At 33.1% G+C, this 21,607-nt stretch overlaps 1 protein-coding gene across 1 annotated transcript; it reads right to left on the bottom strand.

Annotated features, from left to right (window-relative positions):
• Window positions 1-4,148: 4,148 nt before the first annotated feature.
• Window positions 4,149-9,229, bottom strand: LOC109170669 (RNA-binding protein 24-A). Its single transcript, XM_019319871.1, has 6 exons — window positions 8,615-9,229; window positions 8,382-8,505; window positions 8,083-8,215; window positions 6,599-6,635; window positions 5,792-6,113; window positions 4,149-4,629 (listed from the first exon to the last, which is right to left on the bottom strand). The coding sequence occupies exons 1-6, from the start codon at window positions 8,795-8,797 to the stop codon at window positions 4,550-4,552; spliced, it is 879 nt and encodes a 292-aa protein (XP_019175416.1). The 5' UTR covers window positions 8,798-9,229; the 3' UTR covers window positions 4,149-4,549.
• Between the last annotated feature and the right edge of the window lie 12,378 nt (window positions 9,230-21,607).

The following is a 21,607-nucleotide window of genomic DNA, read 5'->3' as shown; positions in this document are numbered from 1 at the left end:
TCCGACGCGACGACAGTGACCTTGCACCGATCCTAGATGGGACCCCCGACGCCGCACGTTCGACACCCCCCCGCAAAGACGATCGCATGGGAGGACGAAAGCCTGACCGCCGCTTGAATGGCCGGTTCCCCACCGCAATTTTGAGCAACCCAGCTGATGGCGGCGTCGAACGGCAAGACCCACTTGATCGCGCCATGAGTTATCGCACAATCGCCCGGCAATAGAGAGAGGAACGCAGCGATGTGAACTAACGTACAAACGGAAGGCAGATACAAACGACAGAATAGACAATTATAGGGAAGAGAGAATAGACAAGTAGAATTTGAATCGGTTACGGCCACGTAGATCCAAAAGTGAAATTCCAAACTAGTCCCCCAGGAGATGTGCCACTGTTGTGCGGTGCATATGACTACCATGCACCCTCACCCACGCTCACTGATCAACAAACAACGCACGGCTGAGATAGGTGCACACGTTCTCACATTACCTAAAGTTCACACCAGAACCGAATTCTATATATATATATATATATATATATATATATACACTATACTAATAAGAGCTCAAGAGAGTTAGGCCTATAATGGGTAGAAAAAATGGCGGTCACAGATTTTAATCAAATGTATGGCTCAGATTGATTAAAAGATTGATCAGATTTAAATTTTACTAAAATTTCCTAAAATACCCACACACCGTTACTAATTCCGTTAAAATTTTAAGAATTGTCGTTAGTTCACCGTTAACTTACTCATTGATTTCAATAAAAAAAGGTCTTAGGTTCGAACCTCATCCCAATCAAAGTTGGCATAATTAGGACTCTATTTTACTCTTATTAAATTATATAAATAATAATTTAGTAGTTACAACGAAAAATAATACATATGCATTTCTTTAATTTAGAATTATGTGTCCACAATGTCTTTATTCAAAAAAAAAATTATTCATTATCAATAAATTAAATAAGAGAAATAATTTTATTAGTTATATTGTCTTTATTTTTCTTCAATATAAAAATTCTTTATATTCAAATTTATTAATTGATTATATTCGCTACATTATCCTTACAATGTCTTTATTCAGTGAAAAAAATTATTAATTATCAATAAATTAATTAAAAGAAATATTTTCATTAGTTATATTGTCTTTATTTTTCTCAAATGTAAAAATTTTTACATTCAAAGTCATCAATTGATTATATTCACTACATTATCTATTATCTTTTTTGTGCACTATTTTTCTAATTAAATATCAAAGTTATAATACAAAATAATGCTATATATTTATTTACCAAGTATTTTATTAATACCATGAAAAAATTAAAAAATATATATAATTAATAAAGCCAACCATATTAACTACTTGAGAGATTTTGTGACAAAGAGAGTATTCAAATCACACAACAAATTGAAGTGAGAACTACCTCGCAATGTCCTTGTTTGACAATCAGCAGTTAGCGGTTAGCGTTAGCGGATTATACTAGCGGATTTGACCAGCGAATTTATTTAATTATTAACATTGGGTAGAAAAAATGACCGCCAAATTATTAAATCAAATGAATGGTTCATATTGTTCAGGTTTTAATTTTTTTCTTTTAAGATTTTATAATTTATCCTTAATTATATGATTATCTATTTAACTTTTCCGTTAATTCACCATTAGTCTAATTCTAATATTAAAGTCTAATATAGAATTATAACAACACCACTAATCTAATTCTAATATTAAAGCTAAGTCTTAATAGAACTTAACCACAAATCCTAATGTCGGAATCTCCTCAAACAATATTGGTATATATTTAATATTTTATGCCCTAATTTTTATTTGTTTTCCTTTATGTCCCGTATTTGGTTTCAACCATACCTATACAATTATTTTATTGACAATTATAATCAATCTTGACTATATTATCTTGCATTTGTAAACTTAGAATTACCTATTTAACCCGCACGGGCTTAGCTCAATGGTTTAGTGGGTAGTATTTGGGAGAAGAGACCAAGGTTTGAACCTCGGCAGCGGCAGTGCGGGAATTATGTCCAAAGTGGGCAGATTCCTTGTGCGTATCAGCATTTGGCCCTGTCTGCTGAACCATTGAGTCACCGTGATTTACATCTTCCTACAATGCTCTGTCGGGTCGGAGTGTGGGGGGCCCTTGGGGTTGGGGACTCAACCTTTGGAAGAAGAATTACCTATTTAAATACGCAAATTCAACCTTCAATTATCTATGCATGAACAATTCCAATATAATCCTACCTTAATATACTTTAAAGTACTTATTTAAAAAAAAATGCATTGGACATTATTGCGCGTAAAAAACTAGTATATATATATATATATATATAATTAGGTGAGAACTAATCTTAACTTGCGAAGTGCAAACTTGTGAAGAATTGCACCGCACTTATTACATGATTACACCGCAAGGTCCTCCGGACATATTTAGAAGTCCTAACATTGCAACCATGTAATAGTAAAAAGTTACCTACAACCTTTCAAAAGTTCACAGTTTGCAGGTTAAAGTTAGTTCTCAGGAATAGAAATATATATATATATATATATTATATGTTCACCACTAGCTTCCATCCATGAACTGTGTTACCATCTGATGTGCGTGAAATGAAAACGTTATAAAACGTACGACTGATACGCAAACCCAGTGAACCCTGCAATTCTTCCCGTCAATGTCTGCACGTACTCTATTTTCATGGCCAGGCACTTCCAGCATTCAAAGCGCATCTGGCGGCCGTTGATGTGTGTGCGGTGGCCGGGAATTCTAGAGCGGCGGCTCCGACACCTGAGGATGGGTTGTGTTGCAGTGGCACGGAACTAACTCCGATCCGACCATGGCTCGTGGGTACTTGCACCCCTTTACCCCACACAATATGCATGCAATCAAGCAGCGCGCATATATAATGATTGAAATATATACTTCAATTTTTGGCCAACGCATTCAAAGAAAATATGAATCAACGTAACAAATTAAACTAGATAGGCTAATAGAAATCCTTAGTTTGCTGCTGAGTGCTGAGACCTTTTAGGCCTACCTGACATCAAGTCAACAACTCCGGTATGATCAATTATTTGAAAAGGTAGCATGCCATGGAGGACTGGCCCTGTTTTGCAGTTAGTTGTCTGCTAACAAATCAAAAGGTTTCATGTCTTTTTCAAGACTGAAATAAGAGCCATGCATTATGGGTTATGACTCCAAACTCTTTATAAATAACTAATACGGAGTAATATAAAGTAACTACAAGTCTACAAGTATCATATTATTCAATAAAATATAATAAATAATTACTTTGTCCCATTTTATTTTACTTGTAATATTTATTAATTATTATTGGTGGGATTAGTTCTTTCTTCTTTGTTATTTTTTTGGGTATTTTTAAATTTAATTTTTTGTATCTAATAGTATTTTAATATAATTTTTAAATATATAAATTTTATATACTAATACTCAACTTAATATTATGAAAAATTAAATTAAAACTATTTTAGCCAAACCTCATAAATCGAATCAACATATAAAATAAAATGGATGTAGTAATATTTTTTCTTAGAGATAGCAACAACACCCAGCCCGACCAATCGTTATACCGTGCACCACGGCGCACATAGCACTGTGTGCCCCGCGCCTCCCAAAACGACGTCGTTTTGTTAAGTTGTTAAAAAAAAAAAATTCTGTTTCGAATGCCCATAAACTCATAACAGAATACACATAATATAACATAATACATAATGCACATAAACTTTTAACCGAATACACATATGAGGTTTGATTATTAACATAATACACATAAACTCTTAACTGAATACACATAAACTCATAACACAATACACATAAATTTTTAACTGAATACACATAATGTAGTTTTGGTTTGTTCGAACGGACGGAGCGATGTCAGCATGAAACGCGCGTGTTTTGTACCTGAGCACACATTGCTATGTGCGCTGTGGTGCATGATATAAATTACCCCGGCCGACTCAAGGCCTACTACTGGGCCGAACCCAGATCCAGGTCCAATCCCATTTCATGATTATGGGCTTAAGGCACAGGAAAAATTCTCCACAAATGTGTATATTACTCTGTCATGTAAAAAGTGTTTAATTAACAGTAACCTGAAAACAAGGAAATCTCTAAGTACTCAGGAGAACAGTGAACAAGTTGTCATGAATCTTTTATTGAGGAAATGATAAATTTCCCTGTTATAATTCATCATACATTAATCAAAGAGGTTTAGTGATTAAATTTAAGAAAAAAAAAATAAATGAACCAAGAATTTTCTTCTCAAAAATTAAAGAAGGGGAAAAAAAAAGAAGAAGAATTGGTGATGGCATTCCTGGTGAGATGAGAGTTGAAGTAGAGAAACCTGCAGATATTGGTGCAATGCGTAGAGCTGAGAAAGATGACTGAATTTTGTTAAGGATTGTACAGTTGGAAAATTCATGAATTAATTTAATCTGACGTCATCGCCGGTACGGTGGGTGGTTTTTATGAGCTAGCTCCACTTCTTCATCTTTTCCGTTTCCGGTCCGGTGGTGTGTGGTTGTTTTAATAGGTTTTTGGGCTCTCCGAGGTAACAGCCCCAACTTCGGTCGTTTCAGTTGAGGTTTGCTGTGGAGTCTGTGGCTCTGCACCCACCAATTAGTCCACATAAGAACAACAACAACAACACATTAATTTGTACGAAAATCAGTCAATTCATACATGTGTACGTCCTCGTCTCTACAGCTCTACTTCATTTGTTTATATATATAATATAATATATGCATTTTACCTGAGTGAAATGTGGACCATTTTCTGCATGCTTTAATCAGGGTAAAACTTGATGAATTTCTCGAGAATCGAGATATTACTATACAAAATTAATGAGTAAAGAAAGATGTGGCTCCCATTATGTATTTATGTCTACCCTCACCAAATTTTGAGACAATCCTAATCAAAATTGGTCAGATTCTTATTTAATAATCACCAATTTTTAAATTTAACTTTTATTATAATGACTTATTAACTTTTTTTGTTTGAGTTGATCAACTATGAACAATTTAAATTGATTTACTTCTGGTGATAGAGTCGCAAGACAAGTGTCCGGTGTTGAACAGCAACATTGCATGGTAGAATGAAAATTACAAGATCAGATGTTTTTTTTAACAGTTTTCATATTTTCCGAAAAAAGAATGGAATCCTACACTGGGTTTAAGTCAGTTGATGAGAAAAGTTGTACGTACAAATCGAGGGTGAGGAAGAGGAGAAAAAGCACTTGAGTAACAGAAAATTCAGAGGAATCTATTACCGTACCGGACTATAGATACAAAGCTTCACATGACATGCCAGTTAATTATACATATATATTACTGTTTTTTTTACACATATACACACAAATATATGCATGCCTCCCTGGCATATGATTTTCATTTGACCCATCATGGGTCACAACATCAAACTGGCCAGCTCATGTCACATGGTTAGCCCTCCCCTCCTGGCCCCCCACCACCCAATCCCCTTGTCTGTTTACCCATTATAACAATAATTTCTTCCGTTTTAACTAAAAATTTAATCTCATAATAAAACTTGTTAGTCAGAGGTCGAGCAAAGTCAAGTCCAGCAATCAGTGACTATGATTGTTGGGCAGAGACAGGTGAAAGGCTAAGTTCAACACTCTGTTCTAAAAAATGTAGGCGATATAGAAAAATAAAGTTGCACATTCACTATTAGTTATATACCTTTTGACGTAGTGGTAAATATTATACAGAAAATATTATGGGGAGGAGGAGGGTAGAAAGACAGACATACCAGAGGAGGAAGTTGGGAAAGGATGCCTGGGGGCAGGCTGGAGCAAAGGTGGGAGAGGAGAGGGAGGATAGGCGGTGGGGGAGAAGGAAGCTGCGGCGGCAGCCACGGCGGCGGCGTCCATCTGAGGAGTAGGGTAGTAAAGGTAAGACGGTCCCCCATGGAAACGTTGGGACGTTGCAGAAAATGTTCCCCTCGATGCCGGCAAGGAATATCCATAACCATATGGAGACCCCATGCCTGATGATGATGAACTTCCATACACATGGTGATGAGGGTAATACTGTGCCGCTGCTGCTTGCTGAAACTGTGGATTATAAATACCCTGTATCGTACAATATTCAGCCCCACATTAATTAATTAATTACCGCCTTTAATAATTAACAAAAAAAACTTACTGCCCACTGTAGACCTGACAATTCGTGTATATGGATCAATACGAACACGATAAAGATTAAACACAGACACGACACGAACATTAAAGTTAACGGGTTCAAAATTTTAACAAGAACATGATTTGTTAACGGGTTAAACGAGTTGATAGACACATTTTGTTAATAGGTTTCGGGTCATGTAGACACAATATGACACGAAACCGGTTAAACCTATCAATATATTTTAAAAAACTGAAATTTAAAGTTAAGTCACCTAATCCGTTAAGACACGAAACATAACGGGTTCTTAAGAGGTCAATATATTATTTTCATGTCTAATTTCATGTCGTGTTAACGGACTGTGTACACCATAATTGCCAGGTCTACTGCGGAGTAATTACTAAAATCTATCCTAGTAAATATTGCTAGTACTTACTTGATGGTAAGCATAATCTGGTGGGTAGGCAGCGTACCTACACAAAAAAGTAAATGTTCAACACTGTCAAATTCCACATGCAAATTAATAAGTTGATATGAAGATGATGAACAAAATATAAATTAAATTACATTTCCAAATAAAACTAGACATATAGTCGGTCCATAATAAGTTATCCCGTTTACTTAACCAAAGTTGGTGCCCTAGATGTCAATATGCATCTAATCTAACAAAAATTTACATATCTTTCTGCCGTGCAACTTTGTTCGTGTAATCTTCAAGCAACATGTACAAAGTGAGATGGTCCATGCTTTTGTCCACCCTTTTTCTATGCAACAATGGGGGAAAAGGGAATACTTTTATGAAAGAAAAATGCGATAAGAAAATCCTATATATACTTCAAACCATATACATATATTATATTTATTGTAGTCTGTAGACCCCATATGACATAAGTTTGTACGTCATATAAACTTGCAAAAGAATTCAAGTGGGTGGTATAAGCTGATCGAGCATCATCATTATTTTTCACATTTACCAGTTACCATAAGTTGGATGGACCACTATGATTTATAATCAAATACAGGTATATAATTAGTTCAATGGTATAAGCTTTATTGGGGAAAAATGTACACTACAAGTACAAGAAATGTTACTGATATCGATTAATTCTAAATTTCTAACTAAGGTAGTTTTTTTTTTAATATTTCATGAACAACCCAATCCAATTATTACTAGAAAACCAACACTAGAAGCAATGAATCATTGACAACGTTAATGTGAAACATATGATCATATGAATGTGGGAAGGGCTTCGTGTCCAAAACGACAGTTGTCAATGCTGTCGCATCCTACTATATACACATAATGCATTTCCTTATTTTTTTTCTACGTATATTTTTTTTATAACTCAGTTCCCCACTTTATCTAATTATATCCTGAACTCCATAAATTTGGAGCTAAGCCTAGGTTTTAACGTATATTTTCTATTGACTATATTCTTGTTCATCTGATGATGTTCTACCATAATTAACATCGATTAGCCAGCTAAAATCATGTATTAATAATGTTAATTACCTTAAGATAATATAATAAGAAGAAAAGCCATTGCATGTTCTGTGCAACGTAACTGACAACTCATACCAATCACTTGGCAATCTATTTATTATTGATCTGCCAATACCAACTGCATTCAATTATAAATTTTTTTTTTTTGACAATAATGTAAAAAACGAATTTCTATATTTTCTTTTTTATGATCCGAGGAAGACGACAAGTGGTGTGAATGTTTTTTTTCACATATCACCACTGGCAAGCCTGCCATACATTTTTAACACATTGATCTTTGCCTTTCTGCAGTGTTATCACATGGACCATTTCTCATTTACTAGTGGCATCAACCCGGCAATGAATATAATGAATGCAACAAAATAAAAATAAAAATTTAAAAAAAAAAATGTTAAAGAAGGTAAGATTAAACTTACCCATATGGTGGGTAAATCACAGGTGGTGGGGGTGGGGGTGGTAATGGCGCTGCCACTCCACTATAGGAAGAAGATGATGCTCCCTGTGGTGGCACCACATTTGCTTGGTATGGACTTCCTCCTTGAGCCCTACCTATTATTATTATTACCAAAGTTATTTTAATTTTTAACCACTCAATTCATATTATTTTTTGTGGTTTAGGATAAGATGCAAGGAATATAATATAATATAAAAGGTAAGGATATAGCAATAGCATAATTAATAATAATAATAATAATAATAATAATGTATGTAATACCTCGAGGGGGAGACGGCCGTGGCCGTCCAAGGGAAGCGATATTGCAATTGGCTCTTCTGCCGTCGATCACCGGATTAGGGTTGTCGCAAGCCCGCCGGGCGGACTCGGGATCGCGAAACGTTACCTGTTTTATGATAATAATAATAAGAATAGGAAGATTCAACTAAAACCTCGTACCGATGATCGGACATAAATATATATAAATATACGGAAACATAAAAGAAGAGACTTACGAATCCGTATCCTTTTGATTTGCCGGTGTTCTTGTCCGTGATGATAACGGCCTCGAGAATCTCCCCGAACTGTTCGAAATAACGGCGCATTACATCGGTGGGAGTCTCCCATGCGAGGCCTCCGACGAAGACTTTGGTGTAGGTGGTGTCGCCGAAGGGCGATCGGTAATGCTGGTAAGCCATATATGTACGAGGAAAACCCAAAACCTCTAATTCATTAAAAGTGCAAAAAAAGAAGTTGTTTCCGCCTCAATCTTGTGCAGAACGGTAGTCGAGAAAAAAATAGACTACCATGCAACCCCTCTCCTCGTATATATTAAACCAACTCCGATCAACTCTGCTGATGATGATCACTTGTGTATATATCGATCTCTCCGAACCCCAGAAAAAGATGGTGGAAATTAAACAAAGGGTTAGGGAGAAAGATAGCTGTGGAGATATTATAGGTAGCGAGCCCAGCGCAGCTATATGTTAAGTTTTAGATAGAATTGATGAAAGAAAAAGGAGGAGAGAGAGACAGAGAGAGAGAAGAGAGGGAGGTTTGATTATCCGACAGCTGCAAACTCTAATTTGCTGTATTTCAGAAAGGAAGATGATATCGGGTGGGTGGTGGGGGTAGGGGTAGGGGTGGGGGGTGAGGGGGTGTTGTATAACGAATGACAGCTGCGTGACTAAGAGCACTTGACTGTGTCCTGCCTGTCCCTGAGCATTAATATACCTTCCACCTCCCCCCCCCCCCCCCTCCCCTCCTACCCTCCCCTCCAATCAATACTCTCCCCTAGTTGTCTTTGCGTTCTCTTCTTTCTGTTCTCTTTTGCCTTTTGGACCTCCCCAACACCTTACCATTATCCATCTAATTAATAATCCCACTTTTCTTTCTTGGTTTATAATTATGTCTTACCCTCTGTTTTTTCCTGTGTATATACATTATATCACGCCCCTACCCCATGCCCAATCAGTATACGTTACATTTTCCTAGTACAGTTTACCTCTTTGTAATTTACAGATTGAATACAGATTTTCTTTGTTACTCTTTTTCAGTGTGATATACGTACATAGTAGGATTTAATAGGTGCAGCTTTTCTTTGTTACATACTCAAAAGAATTAATATAAGTGGGAGATCGACATTGTTGTTGTTGTAACATTAAATGTCTTATATTATTGCATATATAGTATTATTATTGTTATCGAATTTTAATTGACTTATAAATTTTAGGACTTTGTGACATTGGAGGGTTAAATTGGATTGTTATTTGGTTGGAATTGGAGTTATTGTCTAAGTCCATATGGAGCTAACACAGTTATTCACCAGTAACCAATAACGTACAGGGACTATCAAAATCAATTATGGTCCACCCTCCCTTTTAATTTCTTTTTTTCTACCAAATTTATGATTGCTAACACACTTGATGCTTAAAATGTTTATATGGAAGTACTGTGATTCAGGCGATGCTTAATTAAAGATTACATTAATTTGAAATTTTAATCAAGCTTATTAGTCATACATCACCTATATTACCATATATAATCACCCCCACCATAATAGATAAATTTTCCAAACCCCATAAATTTTGTTTATGTTTATCCATTTACATATGGTTAATTGGTGACTGTAATATGTATTATGTATTATTTTATGCGAGTATATATCAGGATCAAATGCTTATTTTTATGTTAAAATATTTATATTATTGTACTGTCATTCATGCGACTTGTAATTAATGGTTAATTAGTCATACCTTACCTATATTACCATATATAATCAGCCCCATAATAGATAAATTTTCCAAACCCTACAAATTTGTTTCTGTTTATCCATTTACATATGGTTAATTGGTGATTGTAATACGTATTATTTTATGAGAGTATATGCCAGGATCAAATGCTTATTTTTATGTTAAAAGTTGAAAAAAACACAGTTTTATTTTTCGTATAAACGGGTCGGCGGTGCAACAGCCAATGCTATGTTTATAGACTTCCCTCCAAGCAATATACTACATATGTATGAGCATCTTTTGTGTATGTATAAAAATTACAATCTGACACCAATTTGGTCTAAAGTTGAGATTAAATTCCTCGTGCACAGAATGATACTGTTTGGTGTGAGCTTTAGGCAGGCTCGATGTACATCTTCATGAGTTTAGAGAGCGAATTCATGAGATCCAGAATATAGTTTAATGGAGGTGAAAACCTGGATTATTAAAAAATAATAATAATAAAGAATAGAAATATTATTGTAAGCATCAAATTAAGAATCCTCCATAGCAATATTAGTTGTAGGTTTAAGGAGACTAATGAGGAAGAATAATGATACTGTCACGTGGACCCACGTTCCCAACTCATCCAATCATAAGAAGTTATAAGGCCAACCCTCAAAACAGCCAATGCAGAACAAGTTGGTATAACAGTTAAGAACCCATAAACTAATTAGTTGCTAGTTGGAGAAACATATTTTATATATATATACGCCAACCAGATTGTAATAATCAGATAACAAGAAAAACTTATTATTCAACCATATTCTCCTTTGGGCGGCTGTGATGAAATCAAATCAAGCTTTTTGTCAAGCTTAACCGCAAGGATCGCATGCAGCAATTATGTATAATTGTTATTGTAATTTTGTTAGTTGGATAATCTTTAATTAATTAAGCAATTAGTGGTTAAAGCTGGAGGGATTGAAGCTGTAAAAGAACATTGGCAGTAGTCAAACCTGTCACAACTGTCAGGCTAATCTTGTTTTTATTGTAGTTAATGGAAGACCATTATGTTGTCCACATTCGATCTCCATGGCTCCATCACTGCACTCTGCACGCACGAACTAACGCACCCACCCACACATATATACATAACTTAAATTTATCTTTCTTGTTTAATTTGGAACCTCACTTTTGTCAACGTACTTATTATCACTGCTTTACAGCATAATGTAATAACCATCTCTCTCCATCTCGAGATCAAGAAATTATATTATTGGGCAAAAAGTTAGTACTTCAGATGAACCCGGCCTGACTACTAGGCAAGTATATATACGTGTTACGTGAAAACTTTAAGGACCGATTTTAACATATTTTTATTAAGATGTGAAATTGTTATGAAAATATAAAGAAATAAAGTTGCGTTTTTAGCGCAGAAAAAGCATAGAGAAACATAAGTAGTGGGTTGGTGGCAGGCTTTGGGACGAGGAGACAGCTAAAGGTTAGACCATTGTTTTATGAATGCACACAGTGGTGTAGAACGAAGCCCGTGAACTGGCAATCCCCTCCACGTGGGGTCAGCTCAGTCTTTGACACCTATGAGCTGGATTTCATCTACTTTTCCTTAATTTACAACCCCCACCCACCCCACCCCACCCTCATATATATATATATATATATATATATATATATATATATATATATATATATATATATATATATATATATATACACACATACATAACCACCTACTTGCCTGGATACCTTGTTAAAACTCATAACCTGCCAACAATGTACAGAAATGATGATAATCATAAATGAAAATGAGATACAGACTCCAAGAAAACAGTGAATCATGTATACTACCAACAACTTAACATTTGCTAGAGAATGAATTATAAATTTTACAATAATGTTCAATTCGCTCATGCCACTTTCCACTCTTGAGTAACATCTTATACATGTTTAACTAATAACGAAATTAATAAGATTACTCGATCAGGTGAAAGGGGTCAGATTGTTTAAGTATAATGTCAGGAGGTTAAGCATAAACTGATTTTTTTTATATATAGTATATGTATATGAAGTTTTGTGTTTAGGTTGGAGCAAATAAAGTAAAGAAATCTTGGTGGATATTATGGTGAGGGTATATATTCTTAAAAGGCACCCACATATGGATGGTGGGCATGCTTCATTATCATTTGAGCTTCTTTAAAAAAAAAAAAAAAAAAAAAACTTTGGTATGGGTAGGAAAGCCGTTAATTTCATGAGTGTGCTAAGGCACAGCTAATAATATGCGTACTTTTTTCGTGGCCGGTCGTTAGACATATCATTGTTCTCAAGAGGTTTGAAAATTGTGGGGAATCTTCCATTCACGTCAATTAATATTTAAATAATGCTCTCAAATCATTAATTTAGTGAATGAAATGTTTTACTTAATTAAAACTTGCTTTTAACGATAAAGTGGTATTTAATCTCAATCATTAAAGTTCGAACTTGTGATCTCCCTGAAAGTCACAGTCAATGCCGCTCGACTGTACCACAAGGTCTTTGAATTGGCTCATGGTCTAAAATATAGTCTGGTGAAATCAAAAATTTTAATTATCAAATTTAACATGTTTGAAACTAATTTTCTCTGAATAGAAATACAACCCAAACTAAATATACATCCATTAATCCCGCTATGATACTATATGCGAAATTTAATTTAATTTCTATCCATTATCTCCGATCATTGATCATCAAAAAATACACCCAATGATTAATCCAAATTAAGTCATCAAACTATCATTCATAATATTAACATTTACGCAAGAAAAGTAGAAAACCAATGCAACTTCCCTTAATATACTTGTAGTTGAAAATTTTTGTAATTTTTATAATATTTTACAGTATAATGGAAGTTAACAAATAAAATAATCAATGTATTTTTTATTTTTTTTTAAATATTGTAACAGTGATGAAAAATTGAAAACCACATGGCATGGAAGATTTAATTAATTCCAGGCTAGCATGTATTTGTAGTGTCGACCACAATCAAGAGGGGATGGCCTATTGAAGTATTTAGACTACACAAATGGCCCCAAAAAAAGTACTTATAATGTCACCATTTTACACTACATTATTCTAATCTCCGTCAAATTACACCACCCCACTCATTTCTCTTATGTTTCCTGTTTCATGTCATATATTTGGGTTCAAATAAATCTCATCCACCTATTCCCTAACTATTTACACCTCTCTTCAGACAGATATCTCGAAACTTGATCCTACATGCAAAGTGAACAGGCAGCAGTTAAAAAGGATTGCATGCGAATCATTAAAAGGGATTCTATCTCGAGACATAACTCAACTGATCAATCAATTCAAAATAAATCATAGCGTATAAAGTTTGAATCCTACTTATAAATATACATGCATTTGAGGGGCTTATAGGCCAACAGTGACATATTCTACAATTTATCTTCTTCACTAATCTTCCGAGCATGAACAATGATGAGCTAGACTTTTCTAAGTTTAGATCGAGTTCAAACTTATTAAGAAGAAATCACTCCTAAATATTCATATTATAGTTATACTAAGACTTTTATTTCTTATTAATTGAAGCAAATAACTATACAATCATTATACCATACATGGTGGACCACCATGGTACATTTTTAATATAATAAATATTTACTTTTTAATACGAATGTTCATTTTTTGAAGATATATTATTTATAGGTTGAAAGTTCATTATTTGATATACTATTAAATACTAATTTTAAATATACAAATAATAAACTTTTAATATATTAAAATAAATATTTATTCATGATCCACATTATAATTTGACACAAGTATATGTGTGGATCACTGGGCGGATGTCATTCATTTGTTAACCCAATACAATTACGGAGATGATGGGCTAGATAGTTGGGCCATTAAACTTTTTGGGATCCACTTCTGTTGGGCTACAATTAGTGGGCCATTTCAGCCCAACCAAGATGAATTTCAGGAGGCCTCTTTCACAAAATTGATTAAATGGGCTCTTTTCAACCTGGATAGGTTAAACAATCAAGCATCCTTTTTATTCAAAATGGGCTCATAAGTATAGAGATGACCACTGTTCGGTTTGTGAACCGTAGGTTCGAACCGAAACTGTGACTGTGCAAACCGAAATCGAATCGGAACCGTCCGTATGGTTCCGATTCCGGTTATTAATCGGAACCTTATACGGTTAAGGTTTGTAAAATCTTGGAACCGAAATCGGCGGTTTCGGTTCCAAATCGAAAAAAATTAAATATTATTGTGTTTTTTTTTAAAAATTTTTTTTTTAATAATTCCGGTTAGAACTAGCGGTTCCAACCGGAACCGCCGGTTCTGAACCGGAACCTTACTATAAGGTTCCGGTTTCGCCATCCACGGAACCGGAACCGGAATCGTGGTCACCCCTACATAAGTAGCACCTATATCTATGGAGTAACCAATATATTTTAATATGTTATTGATAAAAAAAAATGTAATTTTAATCACTCAAGTGTTCCTTATTAGTGTTTTAGTCTCTAACATTTTATCGTTGCAATAAACATTCCTAACTCTTCAAAAAAGTTGTAATTTTAACCTTAGAGCAACTAAATAATTAAATTCTATTACAATTAGTACATTGGTATTTTAGTATTTTTTTTAATATTTATTCTTTAATTATAATCTTGTTTAGTATTGATATTTCATTTGTAAAATAAAAATATAATTTTAACAGTGTCGTGTATAGAAAATAAGGACGATGTGTCACAATTAAAAAATAAAACATTTTGGAAAAAAGGTTGTCAAATCTCAATTTTGCATATAAAATACAAAAACTGACAATGTTATAAAGAACAAATATAATAAAACTTTAAAATATTCATGCAATACGTAATTTTAATATAGTTTAATAGTTCTGTTGCTTTAGACATTAAATGCAACTGTTTTGGAGATTGGAGTTTTTTCAAAAAATCTAATCTAAAAACATAATAAGTCTCAATCAAAGTTATGTCCCTCATTTATGTCCATGTTTTTAATACTAATCATTTTGTACATTGTGCTTTTAGAGTTGTACTATATAATTTTTTGGACAAAAATACCCTACTGTTATAACTTCCGTTATCTTTTCCATTATTGTTAGCATGCACATGCATCCACCATATATTTTCTTATATTCTTTAATGATAATAATATTTGTAGACATTATATATTGAATTATTATAATAAAAAAATTTGATTTCATATAGATTTTAATTAGTAGGGTTTTGTTAATTAGTTTTTAAAATATAAATATTGGGCATATATTTTTACACATCGAGCATAGAAAAAACTAGTAAATAAATAAAAGCTAAAAAATCACATAAAGCGTGACCAAGCCGGGCCACTCCTATAGCACCATCAAAGATCAAAGGCTAGATCCAAGTCGAAGAAGAGAAAGCCAACATCTTAACGGTCGGAGCAAAATGTCAGTTAATTCGTACAAAAATTTAGTTTAGACATAAATAAAATGTTTTAGATTTATTTTTATTTATTTTGAAATTTCATTTTCCTTTATGTTCAAAAGAAGCAAAACTGTAGTCCACACCTATCAACACCAAACTACGTATGGTTGCTGTCTAATTTATTATATTATTATGAGAGTGATAGTGAATAGTGATTAATGGAGATTGAAGAGGATGAGTTGGTTGCGAAGGTATCCTATGCATTTTGGATGGATTGGATCCATAATAATAATAATAATAATTGATATATATATATATATATATGTGTGTGTGTGTGTCTTATTATCCAATCCTGGGAAGAACTATGTGAGGGAGGATGCTACATGCAATATTGTCTTGATATTCTATATACAAATTAAAATAATTACGCTAAATTTCAATTAACTTTAAATAAAAATTAATTATTGTCAAATTCCGATCCATTTAATTAGATGAACTACTCACAAATTAACACTCGAGTTTAAAATATAAATAAAGAATCAAATGAATCAAATTTCTTTTTTGTATTCTTAATTACAGTACTCCTTATCTATTATTGATATAGGTGTACATCTAGGATAATTTCTCCGCAATGAATTGAAAGTCGATAATGAGATGAGGGCACGTACCACTAGGCACTAGGTGCATGTATACTCCCATACTGATGTTGAAAGGTGGTAATAAGTGGTTATGATCACATCATAGTCGTAATGGATGTGATCTTTCCAATGACCAAACAAAGTTGAAAACTTGAATTTTGATACATTTTATAATTTTATGTGATATATTATGAAATTATATTTAAGTTTAAATGATTCGTTTATTTATTAAACTAATCTTTTAAGATAAATTATTTGTTTAAATAACAATTTATTGTCATCCATCAATCATTTAATGAGAGTATCAAATGACACATGATCTAATCTAATTTCATGATGATGACATTAATTTGATTTTTTTTTATCAGATGAAAAACGACGTCCTTTGAAGTTTTTTCTGTTAATAATGATAGACGACAAGTTTTATTATGGTTCATGTAGCAACCTTTCTCATTATTCAATTTTATTTTATTCACATTTTAGTTTAATTACAAAATCACTAAAGTATCATTCTAATTCAACTACAGTTTCATTTGACAATATACACTCAATATGTGAGACTTGTTATTCAGTTTCATTTTATACACAATGTAGTTTCATTATAGCACTACTAATGCATTAATATTATTAAACTACAGTTTCATTTGACAATATATACTCAATATATGAAGTTTGCTATTTAGTTTCACTTTATATGCACTGTAGTTTCATTACAACACCACTAAAATATCATTCTAAGTCACCTACAATTTTATTTGACAATATATACTCAATATGTGAGACTTGTTATTCTATTTCATTTTATACTACGCACTATAGTTCTATTACAACATCACTATAAGTAAAATTAAAAAAATTAAACTCGCCACAAAACGTAACAATTTCTGTTTTTTTTTTCATTAAAAAAATAACATTATTTTAGATCATGACCCATCTTAATTAGTTTGTGATCATCATGTAATAAAGTCAATTAATTAATTTTAATTGGAATGGGTTGCCGACAAGTACAAATATGTCATTTTCCGTTCTTCATTGACCCCAACTCCCAGGATAGATTTTCTCATTTTCACATGAAAAAATACAAAAATAATAAAAATAAAAATAATAAAATATATTATGGAATCTATGTGGAGGCTGATGAGAAGTGCCATACAGATGGGCAAAGAAAAAGATGAATGCAAATGACTAAACATTATATATATTATATATCCATGATGAGGACCGATTTGACCAAATTACAAGGCTCTATAATTATTATGTATGTGCCTTTGGTTTCCAACATAATATAAAATAATTTCGTGGGGAATATTTTAATTTTCATTAAAACATTAATCAAAGTTCTAAAGTTTTTAATTGCATTTTAAACAATAGCATATATGGTTATTGTCTTAAACTGAAGGTGTAAATGGTGCGATTCAGATTGAATCATGGAATTGAAGAAGGAAGCATGTGAGGAGATTTAGGTTTTGACTAAATCCATGAAAGATGGGCAATTGGCCGTGTTTTCCTACGAATAATTATTTAGTAATTTGTTAGATCCTATGAGAGTAGTTGCTAAATGCTAGGTAAATATATAATGATATTACATTGGGGTTAGCATGCAGGATCCACTTAGTTGACTTATGCTACTTTAATATGGTTTTGAATTTAATGCTCATTCATTAGGGTGAGGAGATTTGAATCACTCGAGGTGATTTGGCAGGAGTCAATATTGTGTATATTGATAAATTAAATTCGTCTTAAAAAAAATTATACATGAAAAAGTAATTAAATAAATATTTTAAGTGGGCAAAATAATTTAATTGAGTCATGACAAAACAATGCAATAATTGAGTTATAATTTTACTTATTAAGTAGGTTATCGCTAATTTAGCGCTAACTAAATTTTCATGTATGTTATTATTTTGATGTGATGATTACTTGACATCTAATATGGCGATGAGTTGACATAAATTTTAAAAATAGTAATAAACTTTTAAAAAATAAAAACTCAAAAAAAAAATTAGCATAAATGGTCAAATGTTAGGTTGCCCCTCGTCTGATAGGTAGCCCTTACACCTCATTGAATCTGAGACGAGGGGCATGGAAGCTACCGAATGGAGACTACCAATCTCCATTTGGCAATTTTTGTTTAACTCTTTTAATTTTTAAAAAATCTAATATTTTTAGAATCACTCAATTGTAATTGGATCATCAAACTAAAAAAGAATGTAATTAGGTCCATGAATAACGCAAACTAATGCAATTCAATTCAAAATGACCTGTTTACCTGAAAACATAGATTACCGAATTTAAAAATATTTTTTTAAAATAATTTTAAATAAAATAATAATTATAATTTTTTTAAAACAAAAAACCTCCTTCGTCTCCGCCGGAGACAAAGGGTAGACTTTGTCTCCGCTGGAGACGAAGTGGCATACGCCATCTCAGGTCGTCTCCATGGCCGAGGAGACGACCCAAGACGAAACCTCCCCTTCGTCTCCGCCGGAGACGAAGTGGCAGGCGACATCTCAGACCGTTTCCCGGGCCATGGAGACGGCCCAAGAGAAGCCTCCCCTTCGTCTTCGTCAGAGACGAATGAGGTTTTTTTTCTTTAATTATAATTATTATTTTATTTAAAATTATTTTAAAAAAATATTTTTAAATTCGGTAACATATGTTTCCAGGTAAACAGGTCATTTTGGATTCAATTGTATTAGTTTGCGTTGTTCAGGTGTCCAATTGTATTAGTTTGCGTTGTTCATGGATCTAATTGCATTCTTTTTTAGTTCTATGTCCCAATTACAATGTGGTGCGCAGTTGAGTGACCTATTTGATGCTTATTCCAATATTTTTTAAAATTATGTCAAGTCACTGCCACATTGAGTGTCAAGTAATCACCACATCAGAATAATAGCACACGCAGAAGTTTTGCTAGCACTCGTCAAGATCGTACTTGGGATATGCCGTTGATAGTTGCAGGACTATTATGTCGTCTTTTGATTATTGTTTACTTCAGTATGTTCCTAGACTAGATAATTATTTAGCTCATACTTTAGCATCTACTGCTTTTACTCAAACAACTAGTATATACTCGGATTATGATCCGCCAGCATCTATTTCTGCATATATTTTCAATAAATGCCGTACAGGCTCCTTTCAAAAAAAAGGTTGAATAATGGTTTGCTTTATTTAAAAAAAAAAAAAAGAAGTTTAAATAATGGTGGAATTGTAAATAAATAAATACTGGAGTAAATAAAAAGCTGTGTAAGTTATGAATTTCTTATTATGCGGTGCATTTATGAAATGAAATAGGGAATAATTTAGAGAATTAAATATAAGGAGTAATAGTAATAAATAGGGTGGGGCGAGAATGTAAACCCGTGAGATTCAGAAATTCCGGTTGTCTCACAGAAGAAGCCAAATGGGAGTTTATCGGGTGCAGTGCAGACCGCATTATCCATTTGCAGACCAGACGACGCGTCATCACCGCTCTTTAAGGTACATCAAATCGTTGCTGTACTGGCGGGACCCCACATGCTCTTCTTAATTTGCATCTTTTGCCCCCTTTATTCTTTTGCTTTTTTTAAAGATGCCCCCAATTTCATTTCCCCCCTCTGGCCTCTCCTATTAGGAAACATGAATGGAGTGGCTGGCTTTAATTTGTACAAAACTATTTAACAACTGCATGTGACTCCTCTCTCATCAGTCTTGATCGTTAAGAAATTTGCATGTGTCTTTCATACACTTATCTAATTATTAAGGGCATCCATCTATATAAATAATTAGCCTTTGGCCCCTACCATCTTCAATTCCTGCATGTGACCCATCACTCCTTACCCGCCAACGTGTTCACTTCACACTCAAATATTTATAATTCTATTCATGTATCTGCCTCACACAAGATGAGATTAATTCAATACTCAACAATACCTTGCCTGTTTGATAAAATAGTTAATTTTATTAATTACTTTTGATTTATTTAATTACTATTAATTGTTTGGCTTAGTTCAAAAATAAATATAAATATTTAGTTAATCAGTTTTTTTTTTTTTGTGTGGTAATTTTAAAGTTTTAAAATTAAAAAACTGTTTAAAGTAATTTTATTAATTAGCTTTAAAGAAGAAGAAGAAGAAGAAGAAATTATATCAAACAGCTATCAATTAACATCTAATTTATCAAACATTTTTTTACAATCAACTAATGTTATCAACTAGTATACTCTCTAACCCAAACAACTAACAACCATTTACCAAACATGACATTTAATTTATGAAAAAGTCTGAAGTTGTTATCTGAACCTATTCTTTATGTAAAGCCCACCTTGTAATCTTAAAGGACAAAAAGCTACCCAAAAAAATAACTTAAGGGCATCCTATATATATATATTATATTATATATATATATATATATATATATTTTTTTTTTTTGTTGAATGTGAAAGATGATGATTCGGAGGAGACAGAAATGAAGAGAGAGATAAATTATATTTGTAGTAAAAGGGAAAATGGTCAAATAGGTCCTCAAACTTTAGCTTAAAAGTCAATTAGGCCCCTAAACTTTTTAAAGATGTAATTACACCCTTCAACAATTCATTTAAGTGCAATGAAGCCCAAAAACAAATTAATGACCTGCTATCACAGGTCATTAGGATTCAGGCCACCTTCCAGCGAATTTTCCAGCAAAAAAAAGTGACCAGCGAATTTTCCGGCAAATCAGGGTCGGTTGCTGGTCACTTTTTTTTTCCGGAAAATTCACCGGAAGGTGGCTTGAACCCTAATAACCTGTGATAGCAAGTCATTAACTTGTTTTTGAGCTTCATTGCACCTAAATGAATTGTTGATGGGTGTAATTGCACATTTAAAAAGTTTAAGAATCTAATTGACTTTTAAGCTAAAGTTTGAAGGCCTATTTGATCATTTTCCCATAGTAAAATGATTTTCTGTGAAGTTGGCGCAAAGAGAAAAAAAGTAGGGCCATTTTCACGCTTGTGGCGTATTAGGCGCCCCTCCGTAAATGTCCATATATATATATATATATATATATATATTTGACAACTTTGTTTTTTTTTTTTTTTTTTTTTTTTTTGTTTCTTTTTTTTTTTTTCCTTCCATTTTCTTGCAACTCTGTTTTATTTATTTATTTTTTATTATTTTCCTTCCATTTCCTCTTTGCAATGGGCTTAACAAAGAAAGCTAATAACAAACCTCCTAATGGGCTTAAAGAGTGTTGTT

Source organism: Ipomoea nil, unplaced genomic scaffold (assembly GCF_001879475.1).
Source record: "Ipomoea nil cultivar Tokyo-kokei standard unplaced genomic scaffold, Asagao_1.1 scaffold3321, whole genome shotgun sequence".
Lineage (NCBI taxonomy): Eukaryota > Viridiplantae > Streptophyta > Magnoliopsida > Solanales > Convolvulaceae > Ipomoea > Ipomoea nil.
The sequence above is the reverse complement of the archived record's forward strand: the minus strand, read 5'-3'. Positions and strand labels throughout refer to the sequence as shown.

Coding starts and splice junctions, on each gene's coding strand:
- LOC109170669 (XM_019319871.1), bottom strand. CDS start 8,797: ATGGCTTACCAGCATTACCGATCGCCCTTCGGCGACACCACCTACACC. Junction 8,506..8,614: donor AATCAAAAGGATACGGATTC/GTAAGTCTCTTC, acceptor ATCATAAAACAG/GTAACGTTTCGCGATCCCGA. Junction 8,216..8,381: donor ACGGCCGTCTCCCCCTCGAG/GTATTACATACA, acceptor TAATAATAATAG/GTAGGGCTCAAGGAGGAAGT.